We start from the raw sequence: 15,548 nt of genomic DNA, 5'->3' as shown, positions 1-15,548 counted from the left end.
CGAAGAGAGGCTTCGGACACCATCTCGATCAGTAGCTTTGACGTGACGTCCAGCTTCGCAGATGTCGAGGAGCTTCGTCCGTCCGCTTCGACAGGGCAGTTGAAATCCCCGGCCAATACCACTGCTCTGGTGGTGACGAGCTGAGTGCGCAGGATCTGGAAAAGCTCCAGTCGCTCGGCCTTCATGGGGGAAGCGTACACGTTGATGAGCCTGAGAGGCTCGCCCGCCCAGGTGCCGTCGATGACCGCAAGACGGCCAACGACGAGCTCCTGGACGGATTCAACAGTGAAGGCGTTCCCCCTAATGAGGACAGCAATACCTGCGGACTTACAGTCGCCCCCACCAAACCAGTAGGACGGGCCGTGGCTCCACTCCCTGCACAGGTGATGGTATGACCTGGAAGAAGGAAGGGAACACTCCTGCAACATAATAACATTAATGTTAGGGATAGCAGCAAAAAATGCAAGCGTCGTCTGTCGTCTCCTCTTCTCTCTCACACTTCGCACGTTGATGGAAAGAAGGTTAATTCCTGCCATAGTGAAAAGGTAAAAGGGTTAAGTTAACAATCAGAACGATACATGCAAGTTACCGCTCCCATCATCGATGTCTGGGCCCAACTCCGGTGTCCCGAGGCTGAGGCCGCTTCCGTAGATGTCTTCCTCCAGATCCTTGATCACTAGGGCCATCTGGCTGGGAGGTCCTTCCCCCTCTAAGACGGCGACGATGTCTGGGTCCATCTCCGTGGCGGAGTCGTCCACCAGCTCGTCGACCCTCTTCTCCAGTTCGGTGACCTCAGGGATAGGATCTCTCTGGACGTCCACCTCGATGGCGTCCTCTGAGGCCTCTATGGCGATCTTCTTGGAAGAGTCGTCATCTGAGTCCTCCCTGTCCTTCCTCTTCTTGGGCTGCTTGGGCGGCTCTGAGGAGACAAGAGATCGACAAGGGAGGGGGGGGAACTCCTCCATAGACAATACCGAGGTAGCTGGAGGAAGGACTGTTAGTGCTACCTCGGGGGAAGGGCGGGTGGGGGGTTGGGTGTTAACAGGGGTGTCCACCGAGGTTGTGGAGACTATAGGGGTGGAAACCTCGGTGGGGGTGGAGGTAGGGAGGGGTGCCGATTTCTTACCCTTGGCCTTTCCCTTTTTCTTCTCCTTCTCCGGTCCTGGTTTCTTCTCCTTAGTGGCCGCCTGGGCTCTAGCCTGGGTCCCGGAGGGACCGGCCCGAGCCGCTGGGGCCTTGGCGTTTCCGGCTGGGGCTTTTGAGGCCTTCGCCGGTCCCGCCTTGGCCCCGGCAGAAACCACGGTGGAGGGGGGTTCCTTGGCCACGGAAGCCCAGGATCGGGTGCGCATCTTGCAAGCCTTGTAGACATGGTCCGCCATGCCGCACAGGTTGCAGGTCTTGGCCGTGGGGCAGTCCTTTGTGGCGTGGCCCTCCACTCGACACATCCTGCAGGCGTCAGCTTTGCAGTCTTTTACCTGGTGGCCCTCCTTTCCGCAGCGCCGGCAGGCCTTCGGTAGGTCGGGGTACCAGATGAGACCACTGCTGTTACCTAAGGAAAATGTTTGAGGGAGATGCCTTACCTCGCCGTCCCTTCGCAGTTTGACGACCACCGACCATTTCCCAGTCCAGTAGCCCGTCTTGTTCAGGATGCGAGTGGGATCCCGCAGCACTGTGCAAAAACGAGCCAGGAACCGGGCGATGTCTCCGGGTGGGGTGTGCGGGTTCCTCATCGTCACCGTCACCCTCCTCTCATCCATCTGGACAGGGCAGCTGCCCAGGAAGGCCTTGAAGGGGGAGCCCGGTGCCGCTGACTTGACCGCCTCCCAGTACCGGCGGCAGATCTCCATACTTGCAAAGGTGACGTAGAATAAGCCCGTCACAAAGCTCTGGACGCTGAGGGTCTGGCAGGGGGAGAAGCCCTGGTCTGCCGGCATGGTCCGGCAGAAGACCTCCTCGCTCAGGTCCGGGAGCCTCCCGTCCACCTCCCTAAGCTTGAGCACCACGGTCTGCTTCATCCAGGGCTCCAGTGAAGGAGGTCCCTGTTTCCGCAGACCGGGTACACCAGGCCCGGGGAGAGCTTCAGGGCTGGCGTCTCCGGTTGCCGTCTTCCGTCCGACGTCTTCTTGAGGAGCAGCAGCGGTGGTTGCCACGACGTCCCCTGAAGTCGCCATCTTCGTCTTCTTCGTCGTCTTCTTCTCCAGCAGTGTTCTAGCTCAGTTGCTTCTTCAGCTGCTCTCTCTTGCTCCTCGTCGTCCGAAGTGTTCTATCACTCGTAGACAAGGGGCTCGCGTTCTCGGCCCCGAACTGGTGGGATACAAGGTTTCTCTGGAATCAGAATAAATTCTGATAAGAACAGATACTACACTTGATCTTAGCCATAAGGCCGAGAAGCGATCTTCAAATAACAAATAACACACATAATAGTAGAACCAGGGGACTGCCAAGTGCCGTAGGCTCACAGCTTCAGACTCTTCCATGGAACCCAAATCTTCTCAAACTTGGCGTGGAATCTATTTTTCCAGCTTGATAGTTCTTCAAAGCAAGAAATTTGGTTTACACTTTCTATCCACTCAAGCTTTGTCGGGGGGTCTGAATTCAACCATTTCCATGGGATTGGGGAATTTGCCACAGAAAGCAGGAGAGAAATAATGTTAGACTTCGAAGGAGTGTACTGAGAGGAGGGAAGTGCTAGTAGAATCATTGTCCGGGTAATCTCAAAAGTCTCAGAGAACAGTTGCCGTATCACCACCTGGATATCTTCCCAAAACATGGGAATCACAGGGCATGACCACCAGGTATGTGAGAGAGATCCACTCTGAGTTTTGCATCTCCAACACAAGTCAGTATCAGTCAGGTTCATTTTATGGGGCCATTGAGGGGTGTGTCAGCATCTGGTTAACACCTTATAATGTGTCTCCTGGAGTCACACACAAGGAGAAAAGCCATGGCAGTTTCTAAGTATTTGTTGAGCCTGTTCATCCGAAAGAGTTAAGTCCAGTTCGCGTTCCCAAGCGGAGAGAGGCTAGTTTTTGTCTCTGTAGAGTAGGGGTAGGGAACCTTTGGCTCTCCAGCTGCTGTGAAACTACAGCTCCCATCATGCTCCATTCACTTCCATGGGAGCTCCAAGAACAGCAGAACAAGTATGCATGCTGGGAGTTGTAGTTTTGCAACAGCTGGAGAGCCATACGTTCCCTACCCCTGCTGTAGAGGATTGAAAAGGTAGCCAGGACATAAGAAGTTTTAGATAATAGTTTATGGAAGACCAAACGTGTATGTTCAAAAGTAGTAAGGTCAGTACGCACCTTATTAGCCCTTGACCACTCTTTTGGGCCATTCTATCCAGCACCTCCATCAACCTATGAGAGAGAGTAAACAGTTCCATATGTTAGAGCATGCTTACTCAAATTTCACTAAACAGTCAGGGAGTATCCCCAAAGGGAAAAAGGGGAAGGGGCTAGATTCACTTTTAAGTCTCACCACGTCTCGCACGCACGTGTTTCAGAGATCTCGAACGATGGCCCACAGAAACATAAAGCCACAAATCTGCTATGGAAGACGACCCAAACCTACTCCATGGTAAGTCAGCTAGAAATGTTTACGGATAAATTGACGTGAGTTCCGACCAATATTTTAGTTGTACAACCTTGTAATAATCCAAAATATCAGGGACACCTATACCTCCAGACAACTTTTTCCTCATTACTAGACTGAGGAAGAGTCTTAGGCGTTTGCCTCTCCAGAAAAAAGAAGAGAAAATGTTCCTTACTGATTTGAAGAAGAGTGGCGGAAGGCTAATAGGCAGCATATGGAGCTGGTATAGAATCTTAGGAAGTGGATACGTCTGCAAAAGGTTTCTCCTTCCAAACCATGAATACAGCATTCATTGATGGCACAGTTACATCATCCAAATTTCCGCTAACAATGGTTGGAAGTTTACAGCGTAGAGACTAGAAGGGTCAGCTGACAGTTGAATTCCCAAATATTTGATCGTTTTAGATGTCCATTTAAAAGGAGTAGAGGTGGCAAGCCAAGACATCAGCGACTGTAACATTTAGTACCTCCGACTTATCTAGATTAGCTTTATAACCAGACATAGTTCCATATGTTTGAAGTAGATCCATTATCGCTGGGAGTCCCTGTTCCGGGTTTGATACCAGAAAAAGGATATCATTGGCAAATGCAGCCGAATGCAATATGTGATGCCTCATCTGGAAACCTGCTATATCCGAGTGCGACCGAACTGCCTGTGGCAGGGACTCTAGTGTGAGAATAAAAAGGGAAGGAGAGAGAGGACATCCCTGTCTGGTGCCATTTCAAATATTAAAGTTAGATGAAAGAGTGCCATGGATTCTCAAGAAAGCGTGGGGGTGTCGTAAAGGGTAAAAAACACATCAATGAATTGAGGTGGTAAGTTGAATTTTTGCAAAGTAGCTTTCATGAACAACCAATCCACTCTGGCAAACGCTTTTTCAGCATCTACTCCTAAGAGCACCAGATGAGAGCGGGTTTTCCTAGCATAAGTAATGGCATGAAGCAATCGATGGAATACAGATTGGAATACTTTGTAATACTGTAGTGGGAAACCATCTGGGCCGGGGCTCTTTCCCTTCAGAAAGCTACTCAGTACATGTTTAATTTCAGCCAAAGAGTCGGGAGAGTTAAGAGCAGATCTGTGCCAAGCATAGGTCGTACAAAATAATGTGGTGAGTTTGATGTACCAGTCTTAAGTCAGACCGTGATGAGCAGACATAGTAATGTACTGTTACTATAAGGCCTCATGTGTATGTGTGTGAAGGTGACAACAAAAATGGTTTGACCACATAGGGTGACAGGGTGGTTCAGTGGTTAGCACTGCAGCCTTGCAGCGCTGGAATCCTGCGTTTGAATCCAGCCAGGAACAACTGCAAGGAGTTTGTATGTTCTCCCCGTATTTGCATGGATTTCCTCCCATTCTACAAAAAGACATACTGATAGAAGAAAAAAAATGTACATTGTGATCCCTATATGGGGCTCACAGACTACATAAAAAAAATAGTTCAAACAGAGTGATGCTATTAACGCTAAGGAGATATACTTAGCTGTAGTTGTGGAAACGTCTCTAACTATGATGATGATACCAAGCTCAGAACTTTAGGCAGTTTCCAAAAGTATGGGAAAGTAGCAAAATGAACATGGTCAAAGATGGAGTGCAAGAACTGTAGGATAGTCAGTATTGGCTCCGATCAGGAGGGTTCCCCTCGCAGATTCAAATCTCCAAGGATGAGGAAATCCACCTCCAGAAGAATTATGCAAGACTCAGGGTGATCTGCACATTCTCCTTTGTATAATGGAGGATCAGAAGAGGAGTCACTGCTCGGCAATCCTGGCTATCCTACAGTTCTTGCACTCCCTCTTGGAAATCTTGTCCTATAACTCCATGTTGGACTTTTCCTCTCTTGTTCGTAATACAAACATATACTTGGACAAGTGGGTGTCCTCAATTCTCTTCTCACAGGTGCCCATAACTGCACAGTATGACATTTGGAGTATGATATTGATGCAACCATATTTTTAGTCTTGAAATCTCCTTTAACAGTTAACATTTACCATATGTCCATTATTTTTGAAACATTTTGATTTTTTTTTAGGTTGTTAGAAGACTTATAGGATAGAGAGCTCACACCTGGTCCATGAGAGGGCAACGGTCTCGCAGGTTTGATTGTCAGGCAGATGCTGGGGTCCAGGCAGGACAGGCCAGAGGATGGTCCCATCTAATTCCCGAGAATATACACAGTCCATTTTTACTCCAACAACAGGTAGAAAGGACATGTTACAGACTGGAGTGAGATCGGAACTAGGAAGGTGCATGAAATACATATTGAATTATCTGACTAGAGCAGCCTTGCATTATCCCATATACTGGTCAGTGTGATATTACAACAGCTTATGGTAAACCTATGATAGGTGCTATGTGAGAGTTGGATTCTACTCATTCCAATTTGGTTGGGTATATACAGGTGGTGGACAAAAAAATGGAAACACGACTTTTTGGCATCATAGTGTTTAAACATGTTCAAATTAATCAAAACTTGACATATTTAATGTTTTTTTAAATTGTTATTTGATATGTTTTTGAAACTACCTTTTCTTTTAACTAAAATTTAAGGAAATTGGTTATAACCTTCTAGAAATGGCAGACCTCTCAGACTTTCAAAAAGGCCAAATTGTTGGTGCTGGAATGGCAGGCGCTAGTGTAACAGAAAGTGCCTGAATGCTTGGTGTTTCAAGAGGTAATGTCTCAAAAGTAATGATTGCTTTTGAAACAGAAGGGAAAACGTCCTCAGCCAAGCACAGGTCTGGTTGAAAGTCGAAGTTGTCTGAGAGAGACCGTCGGACTCTAAAGCGAAGAAGATCGCAAGACCGCAGCTCCTAAAATCACTGCAGAGCTCAATAGACACGTACAGAACCCAGTTTCTACAAAAACTGTTCGAAGGAAGCTTCACAAATCAGGATTCCACAGAAGAGCTGCAATTAGAAAACCTCTGCGGGAAACCCAGCTTTCTCACACTGGGCCCTACATTATGCTGCACAATGTGTTGGTCGTCTTCAGACTTCATAATGCCATGCACACGGTCAAGCAGTCCAGTGCCAGAGGCAGCAAAGCAACCCCAAAACATCAGGGACCTCCGCCATGTCTGACTGTAGGGGGCGTCTTCTTCTCTTTGAAAGCTTCTTTTTTCCCTATAATCTCTATGTCGATGCCTTTTCCTACTTTTGTCTCCTCTGACCAGAGAACATTCTTCCAGAACGGTTTTGGCTTTCTCAGGTAAGTTTTGGCAAACTCCAGCCTGGCTTTTTTATGTCTCTGGGTAAGAAGTGGGGTCTTCCTGGGTCTCCTACCATACAGTCCCTTCTCATTCAGACGCTGGATAGTACAGGGTGACACTGTTGTACCCTCGGACTGCAGGGCAGCTTGGACTTTTTTGGATGTTAGTCGAGGTTCTTTATCCGCCATCTCCACAATCTTGTGGTGAAATCTCTTGTCAATTTTTCTTTTGCGTCCACATCTAGGGAGGTTAGCCACAGTGCCATGGGCTTTACACTTCTTGATGACACTGCGCACGATAGACACAGGAACATTCAGGTCTTGTAGCCTTGAGATTGCTCATGCTTCCTCACAATTTTGCTTCTCAAGTCCTCCGACAGTTCTTTGGTCTTCTTTCTTTTCTCCATGCTCAATGTGGTCACACAAGGACACAAGACAGAGGTTGAGTCAACTTTGATCCATTTCTACTGGCTGCAAGTGTGATTTAGTTATTGCCACCACCTGTTAGGTGCCTCAGGTAAGTAACAGGTGCTGTTAATTACACAAATTAGAGAAGCATCACATGATTTTTTAAACAGTGCCAATACTTTTGTCCACCCTCTTTTTTATGTTTGCTGTGGAATTATATCCAATTTGGCGTTTTGACAATTCTTTTTGTGGTTTTCCATTGAAGACAAAATAAATGAAGATAATAATACCAAAGAATTTGTGATTGCAATCATTTTCTGGAAGAACACGAGTATTATCTGACAGAATTGCAGGGGTGATAATACTTTTGGCCAACATTGTATACTCTTTTCTATAATATATTAATAACTAATAACTAATATGGGTTAGGATAGTTGTTCTATACCAAATAATTCAACCAATTGTTATGATACTAGTGGATTGGAGTTATCTAGCTATCTTATGTGATTCAGAATGTGACATTTATATGACACTTGGGAAGAATTCAACTTAATCTATATATTTATTAGTTACTGTATAGACTTCATACCAAATTTACCAAGGGGATGGAAAACTATTTTGTTATGCCTCTTATCAAAACCAAATCCATGGGCCACACAGTGGCGCAGCGGTTAGCACTACAGCCTTGCAGCGTTGGAGTCCTCGGTTCAAATTCTACCAGGGGGAAAAAAAACATCTGCAAGGAGTTTGAATGTTCTCCCTGTGTTTGCATGGATTTCCATCCCATATTCCAAAAAGACATACTGGTAGGGAAAAAAAATGTACGTTGTGAGCTCTACATTAAAAAAAAAAATCAAATACAAACCCAATGTATAATTGTTTGTTTTTATGTAGTATATATGTACCCACTTTTATCATCTGGACTTTGGAGTCATTTATAGCCATACAAAAAAAAAATGTTTTATATATTTGTGTTGTTTTAAGTGATCGTGCACTTGAGAAAGGTCCAGTAATTGTCCGAAACGCGTTGTGCTGAATTTATTCCAATAAAGAAGCTTGACTGTATCTCTCTGGGTGAGCGCTGTCCTTTGCGCTATCATTGTATCAGGCCGGTCCCAAGATCTCTTATTAATATCAAGTTGGGTCCATACTAGTTGCAAATCTTTGGGAGTGTAGACGACCACTCTTCTGTTGCCTTGGGTTATTGCTATCCCAAATGGATACAGCCTCACATATTGGATGTTGCGTGCGTGGAGTTCCTCCAGCAAAGGCTTTAACATACAGTGTTTTGCCAGGATAGAGGGCACTAAGTGTAATATATTGCACCAAACAATAAACGGACAGCTTGCCCGTTCATTGTATCTTCCAAAATACTAGCTAAATCCTCTGAAATAATGTATCTGATAGCCTAGATATCAGCAGAATGTATCTTATCTCATTTTAGCCACATTCACACAAAGGCATTCCAGCACAAGCCAAAGAGTGTATCACATAGCCACATGTTTATCACATCTAGCCACATGCTCCAGCCGATGCATTCACAAGTGTTTCCATATGGGAATTTCTTCACGCTTAATTGTGAAAAAATTCAACCACGTCTGTTGGTATATACAGCTTGCATCACACTTAGATATAGTAGGTAGCCTTTCGATTACAAATTTTTCAACTAATGTATCATTATGGGAGATCTTCTTATTAAAAAAAAATCTAACACCTTCTTATAAGCGACACCCCGGGCTAAATGGTATAAAAAAACAAGGCGCACACGCCACAAACATATGTATTAAATGATTGTAATTGTCTATTTTGATACATAGATCTCTTACAATTCCTTTCTATAAACTCGACAAAATTTCGAGGGTAAATCTCAAAACCTCGAGAAAATCCATAAGAGTCAAAAAATATAGCGACATCATGATACAATATAATTAACACCCAGTGCGAACTGCGTTTACGGGAATCATTCGTATTGATGATGTACGCTGCGGGTCGCTGCATTACAGGATCATCCGGTAGAAAGTCACACGGAAATACGCCGGCAAATATACGGTTCATATACGGGTCAGATTTAGCGATAATTGTAAGTTGTAGGCTATTCATTTCTGAAAATGGCTACGGTTGTTTAATCAAAAATCGCAAACGATTTCTCTGTGATTGTTAATTTCCACAATATTTCACTGTGTGGGTGTTGACACTGCAAAGTGCGCCTCTGCTATAAGATTCCCGGGAGAAATTCTGGATGGTTTAAAAACGAACCTGATTACGTCATCTGTAAATGTCCCCCCTAAACGCCATCTCCTGGTCAAACCCATCTCAGCTATTGGTGTTACAAAAGCCAGCTTGTTTCCGAAACAACGTGTTAACGTCTATATGTTTCGTCAAGACGCCCCTTTCATGCCCCTTTTCTTTGAAGTTGACAGGTACCACACCCCCTTGTCCCGTTCCGCCCCATTCCACCCCAGCAAACCTAGCTATAACACAAGACATACAGCGTGCCAGGACATGTCTCTGTATGCCCCCTAATAACTGATATCTGCATGCCCCTAATAAGCGATATGAGACACAAATCATTATCATTCTAATTCCATCAGTATATAGCAACACATCTAGATATAACATCCTCACACATTATGAGGCCTGGATCAAATTGACATTCCTGAACACATTGCATTCTTCAACCTCTGGAATGCACACAGATGGCCCTCTGAAGGAAGGGGTGTGAGGGCACCTGCCCAAACATGCCTGTGTAGGCCGGATGGGGGCGTGGGTGAGTTGGAGGAGGACGGGGAGACCTGTCAATGCACAAAGGAAAGGAGGCGTAACGAAGCATAATGGGGCGTATTCACATGAGGTGTTTTGGGCACTAAGGGGCCAGGGTCAACTTCAAAGAAAGGGGCGTGAAAGGGGCGTTTTGACGAAACATATAGATGTTACACTAGTTATAGATATGTTTCTTGTTTTACAGATCAGCTTCGGAGCTACAGACTACTCACTGACCGATAGACGCCTCTATCCACATGTTTTCCGAGCAGTACATAACAACCACATCCACAATATGGTAATAGCCAAACTATTGAAGCACTTTGGCTGGACCTGGGTGGGGATTTTATTCTCAAAAGATGACACTGGAGAGAATGAACTGCAAATACTAAGAAAATACATGGAAGAATATGGGATCTGTGCGGCCTTCACTATAAAAGTTATGGAAAAATTTTTTGATTATAATAGCAATATTCCACCTATTATAAACCATTCTGGAGTCAGTATTATCGTACTATGTGGGGCATACAATGATTATTTAACTAATTTTATTTTACAATATAAAACAACATTTAATGAGACAATATTAATTCTTCCTCCTTCTTGGGCTTCCAGTTCCATCATTACAGAACAGTGTTGCATTGCCTTTAATGGAAGTTTAGCTGTAGACTAGAGATGAGCGAACAGTGTTCTATCGAACACATGTTCGATCGGATATCAGGGTGTTCGCCATGTTCGAATCGAATCGAACACCACGTGGTAAAGTGCGCCAAAATTCGATTCCCCTCCCACCTTCCCTGGCGCCTTTTTTGCACCAATAACAGCGCAGGGGAGGTGGGACAGGAACTACGACACCGGGGGCATTGAAAAAAATTGGAAAAAGTCATTGGCTGCCGAAATCAGGTGACCTCCATTTTAGACGAATAGTGGATTTCAAATCCGGGTCATATGAGAATGTGAACTTTGTGACTATGAGACAGGGATAGCTGTACAGGCAGGGATAGCTAGGGATAACCTTTATTTAGGGGGGAATGTTATTAAAAATAACTTTTTGGGGCTCTATCGGGTGTGTAATTGTGATTTTTGTGAGATAAACTTTTTCCCATAGGGATGCATTGGCCAGCGCTGATTGGCCGAATTCCGTACTCTGGCCAATCAGCGCTGGCCAATGCATTCTATTAGCTTGATGAAGCAGAGTGTGCACAAGGGTTCAAGCGCACCCTCGGCTCTGATGTAGCAGAGCCGAGGCTGCACAAGGGTTCAAGCGCACCCTCGGCTCTGATGTAGGAGAGCCGAGGGTGCACTTGAACCCTTGTGCACCCTCAGCTCTGCTACATCAGAGCCGAGGGTGCGCTTGAACCCTTGTGCACACTCTGCTTCATCAAGCTAATAGAATGCATTGGCCAGCGCTGATTGGCCAATGTATTCTATTAGCCTGATGAAGTAGAGCTGAATGTGTGTGCTAAGCACACACATTCAGCTCTACTTCATCGGGCTAATAGAATGCATTGGCCAGCGCTGATTGGCCAGAGTACGGAACTCGACCAATCAGCGCTGGCTCTGCTGGAGGAGGCGGAGTCTAAGATCGCTCCACACCAGTCTCCATTCAGGTCCGACCTTAGACTCCGCCTCCTTCGGCAGAGCCAGCGCTGATTGGCCGAAGGCTGGCCAATGCATTCCTATGCGAATGCAGAGACTTAGCAGTGCTGAGTCAGTTTTGCTCAACTACACATCTGATGCACACTCGGCACTGCTACATCAGATGTAGCAATCTGATGTAGCAGAGCCGAGGGTGCACTAGAACCCCTGTGCAAACTCAGTTCACGCTAATAGAATGCATTGGCCAGCGCTGATTGGCCAATGCATTCTATTAGCCCGATGAAGTAGAGCTGAATGTGTGTGCTAAGCACACACATTCAGCACTGCTTCATCAAGCCAATACAATGCATTAGCCAGTGCTGATTGGCCAGAGTACGGAATTCGGCCAATCAGCGCTGGCCAATGCATTCTATTAGCCCGATGAAGTAGAGCTGAATGTGTGTGCTAAGCACACACATTCAGCACTGCTTCATCAAGCCAATACAATGCATTAGCCAGTGCTGATTGGCCAGAGTACGGAATTCGGCCAATCAGCGCTGGCTCTGCTGGAGGAGGCGGAGTCTAAGATCGCTCCACACCAGTCTCCATTCAGGTCCGACCTTAGACTCCGCCTCCTCCAGCAGAGCCAGCGCTGATTGGCCGAATTCCGTACTCTGGCCAATCAGCACTGGCTAATGCATTGTATTGGCTTGATGAAGCGGTGCTGAATGTGTGTGCTTAGCACACACATTCAGCTCTACTTCATCGGGCTAATAGAATGCATTGGCCAATCAGCGCTGGCCAATGCATTCTATTAGCGTGAACTGAGTTTGCACAGGGGTTCTAGTGCACCCTCGGCTCTGCTACATCAGATTGCTACATCTGATGTAGCAGTGCCGAGTGTGCATCAGATGTGTAGTTGAGCAAAACTGACTCAGCACTGCTAAGTCTGCATTCGCATAGGAATGCATTGGCCAGCCTTCGGCCAATCAGCGCTGGCTCTGCCGGAGGAGGCGGAGTCTAAGGTCGGACCTGAATGGAGACTGGTGTGGAGCTATCTTAGACTCCGCCTCCTCCAGCAGAGCCAGCGCTGATTGGCCGAATTCCGTACTCTGGCCAATCAGCACTGGCTAATGCATTGTATTGGCTTGATGAAGCAGTGCTGAATGTGTGTGCTTAGCACACACATTCAGCTCTACTTCATCGGGCTAATAGAATGCATTGGCCAGCGCTGATTGGCCGAATTCCGTACTCTGGCCAATCAGCACTGGCTAATGCATTGTATTGGCTTGATGAAGCAGTGCTGAATGTGTGTGCTTAGCACACACATTCAGCTCTACTTCATCGGGCTAATAGAATGCATTGGCCAATCAGCGCTGGCCAATGCATTCTATTAGCGTGAACTGAGTTTGCACAGGGGTTCTAGTGCACCCTCGGCTCTGCTACATCAGATTGCTACATCTGATGTAGCAGTGCCGAGTGTGCATCAGATGTGTAGTTGAGCAAAACTGACTCAGCACTGCTAAGTCTGCATTCGCATAGGAATGCATTGGCCAGCCTTCGGCCAATCAGCGCTGGCTCTGCCGGAGGAGGCGGAGTCTAAGGTCGGACCTGAATGGAGACTGGTGTGGAGTTATCTTAGACTCCGCCTCCTCCAGCAGAGCCAGCGCTGATTGGTCGAGTTCCGTACTCTGGCCAATCAGCACTGGCCAATGCATTTCTATGGGGAAAAGTTAGCTTGCGAAAATCGCAAACTGACAGGGATTTCCATGAAATAAAGTGACTTTTATGCCCCCAGACATGCTTCCCCTGCTGTCCCAGTGTCATTCCAGGGTGTTGGTATCATTTCCTGGGGTGTCATAGTGGACTTGGTGACCCTCCAGACACGAATTTGGGTTTCCCCCTTAACGAGTTTATGTTCCCCATAGACTATAATGGGGTTCGAAACCCATTCGAACACTCGAACAGTGAGCGGCTGTTCGAATCGAATTTCGAACCTCGAACATTTTAGTGTTCGCTCATCTCTACTGTAGACTATTTATCACCACCGATTCCTGGAGTCAAAGAATTTGTGAAAAATTACAAGAATCTCTCTATTACACCTCATGTTCGCCAGTACTTGCAAGTATTAGAAGCAATATCAGGAATTGATGAGGACGATTCCTTCACTTCATTCACTTTCATACATGGTAAAGGCAATAAAACTTCTCACTATGTTTTTCCAAGTCTGAGATTCTTCCTGTCTTCGGGGGTGACTCCTAGATTGTATTACAGTGTGGAGGTCATGGCACAAGCTATTCATCATATGTTCTTATCTCTCAGTGATAAATATAACAATCACCAAATAATACGTAGACTGAGACATCATGTGACAAAGGTGAGAAACTGATTTTATCTTCAACACAATCCCGGAGCCATGGGCTACTATCTCTGCTATCACCAGTCATCTATAAAAGTGATAGATGAGTCCGTTCAAGTTCTATATGAAGCTTCCTGGTCCTGTTTAGGTTCCCTAAGTGCAGGAACTCTTAGTTTCATCCGCTCATTCCCAACAGCCAGGGGCATAACTAGCAAAGACTCATAGCAAATTTTTGACTTGGGCCACTTTGCACAGTATAATGTCACATAGAAACCCCTTCATGCAGTATAGTGTCCCATAGTAGCCCCTGCACATAGTATTATGTCTCATAGTGGCCCTCCACATAGTTGAATGGATGGCTCACAATGGCCCCTGCACACAGTATAATTTCCCATAGTGGCCCCTGCACTCAATATAATTTCCCATAGCTGCCCATCCACACACTACAATAACCCATAGTGGCTAGAGATGAGCGAATACCGCTCAAACAATTAGGTTTTCAATCGAATATTAGGGTATTCCACATATTCGATTTCGATCGAATACCACACGGTAAATGCAGTAAAAATTTGTATCCCCTCCCACCTTCCCTGGTGCTTTTTTTGCACCAAAAACTGTGCAGGGAAGGTGGGACAGGAAGCAGGAAAATGTAGGCATCGAAACAAAAATAGGAAAAAGTCATTGGCTGGCGAAATCAGGAGACCTTGGATTTATAAGAATAGTGTCAGCCATATTCGTGTCAGATGTGGTTTGGTGAGATAGGGAGAGACATCGTGCTGAGGGTCAGAGAGAAATTTTATCTTCTGCTAGGCAGGAAAACTGAACACCAACAGCTCTTTTCAGAGTTAAACTGCAGGAAGAGGATATATACACTTCCAGTATATAGACTCAACCTGCCAAAATTTCACAAAAGCCCTTTTTAGGGCTCAAATTCCCTACCACTCTTACACTATATACCTGTCCCATAGGAGGTGAGAAGAAACCTGTATACTGTCAACTGGTATATTATTGCATTACATATACGCTCGCTCAATATATCTACCCTGTTTATATCCAAAAAATACACTTGTATACACTCAAAATGCGCAAGGTTAGCGCAAAGGGACATGGATGGGGACGAGGACGGGGGCGTGGAAATGCAGCTGGGGAGCAAGGTTGCGGTCAAGCTACAGTGCATCCTGTGACTTCTCGTGAGGAGCAGCAAGCACAATCTCTGGCTTGATGACTACATTAAGCGGGGTGCAGGGTACCACACAAACCAGGCCCGAGCACCAGGAACAGGTGTTACAATGGCTAGCGGATAATGCTTCCAGCACCTCATCCACCAGCCAGTCAGCAACTACCTTAAGTCCTCTTCCTAGCCAAGAGTCTTGTCCTCCTTCCTCCCAACATGTACAATCTTCCCAGCAGAGTCATCCCACCTTTGCCCCCTCCCAGGAACTGTTTTTGGGTCTTTTAACTGTCTCTCACTCTTTCTAACCACTTCCTGAATCCCAGGAGCTACCAGACGACTTTGTGTGTCCTGATGCCCAAACACTGGAGCATCCGCCATCTCCTGGCGATTTTGTGGTTGCGGACCTGCAACCCATCCTCAGTGACGATGACAAGACACAGTTGCCATCAGAGCAGGTTGTTGTT

At 46.2% G+C, this 15,548-nt stretch overlaps 1 protein-coding gene and 1 pseudogene across 1 annotated transcript; both read right to left on the bottom strand.

Annotated features, from left to right (window-relative positions):
* Positions 1-544: 544 nt before the first annotated feature.
* Positions 545-2,104, bottom strand: LOC142196598 (uncharacterized). The gene has a single exon (XM_075266572.1). The coding sequence runs from the start codon at positions 2,013-2,015 to the stop codon at positions 567-569; it is 1,449 nt and encodes a 482-aa protein (XP_075122673.1). The 5' UTR covers positions 2,016-2,104; the 3' UTR covers positions 545-566.
* A 198-nt stretch (positions 2,105-2,302) lies between these two features.
* LOC142190752 (U2 spliceosomal RNA) lies at positions 2,303-2,395 on the bottom strand (annotated as a pseudogene).
* Positions 2,396-15,548: the final 13,153 nt, after the last annotated feature.

The sequence above is a fragment of the Leptodactylus fuscus genome, chromosome 1 (assembly GCF_031893055.1).
Source record: "Leptodactylus fuscus isolate aLepFus1 chromosome 1, aLepFus1.hap2, whole genome shotgun sequence".
Classification (NCBI taxonomy): Eukaryota; Metazoa; Chordata; class Amphibia; order Anura; family Leptodactylidae; genus Leptodactylus; species Leptodactylus fuscus.
Note: the sequence above shows the minus strand (reverse complement) of the source record. Positions and strands in the feature narration are given on the sequence as shown.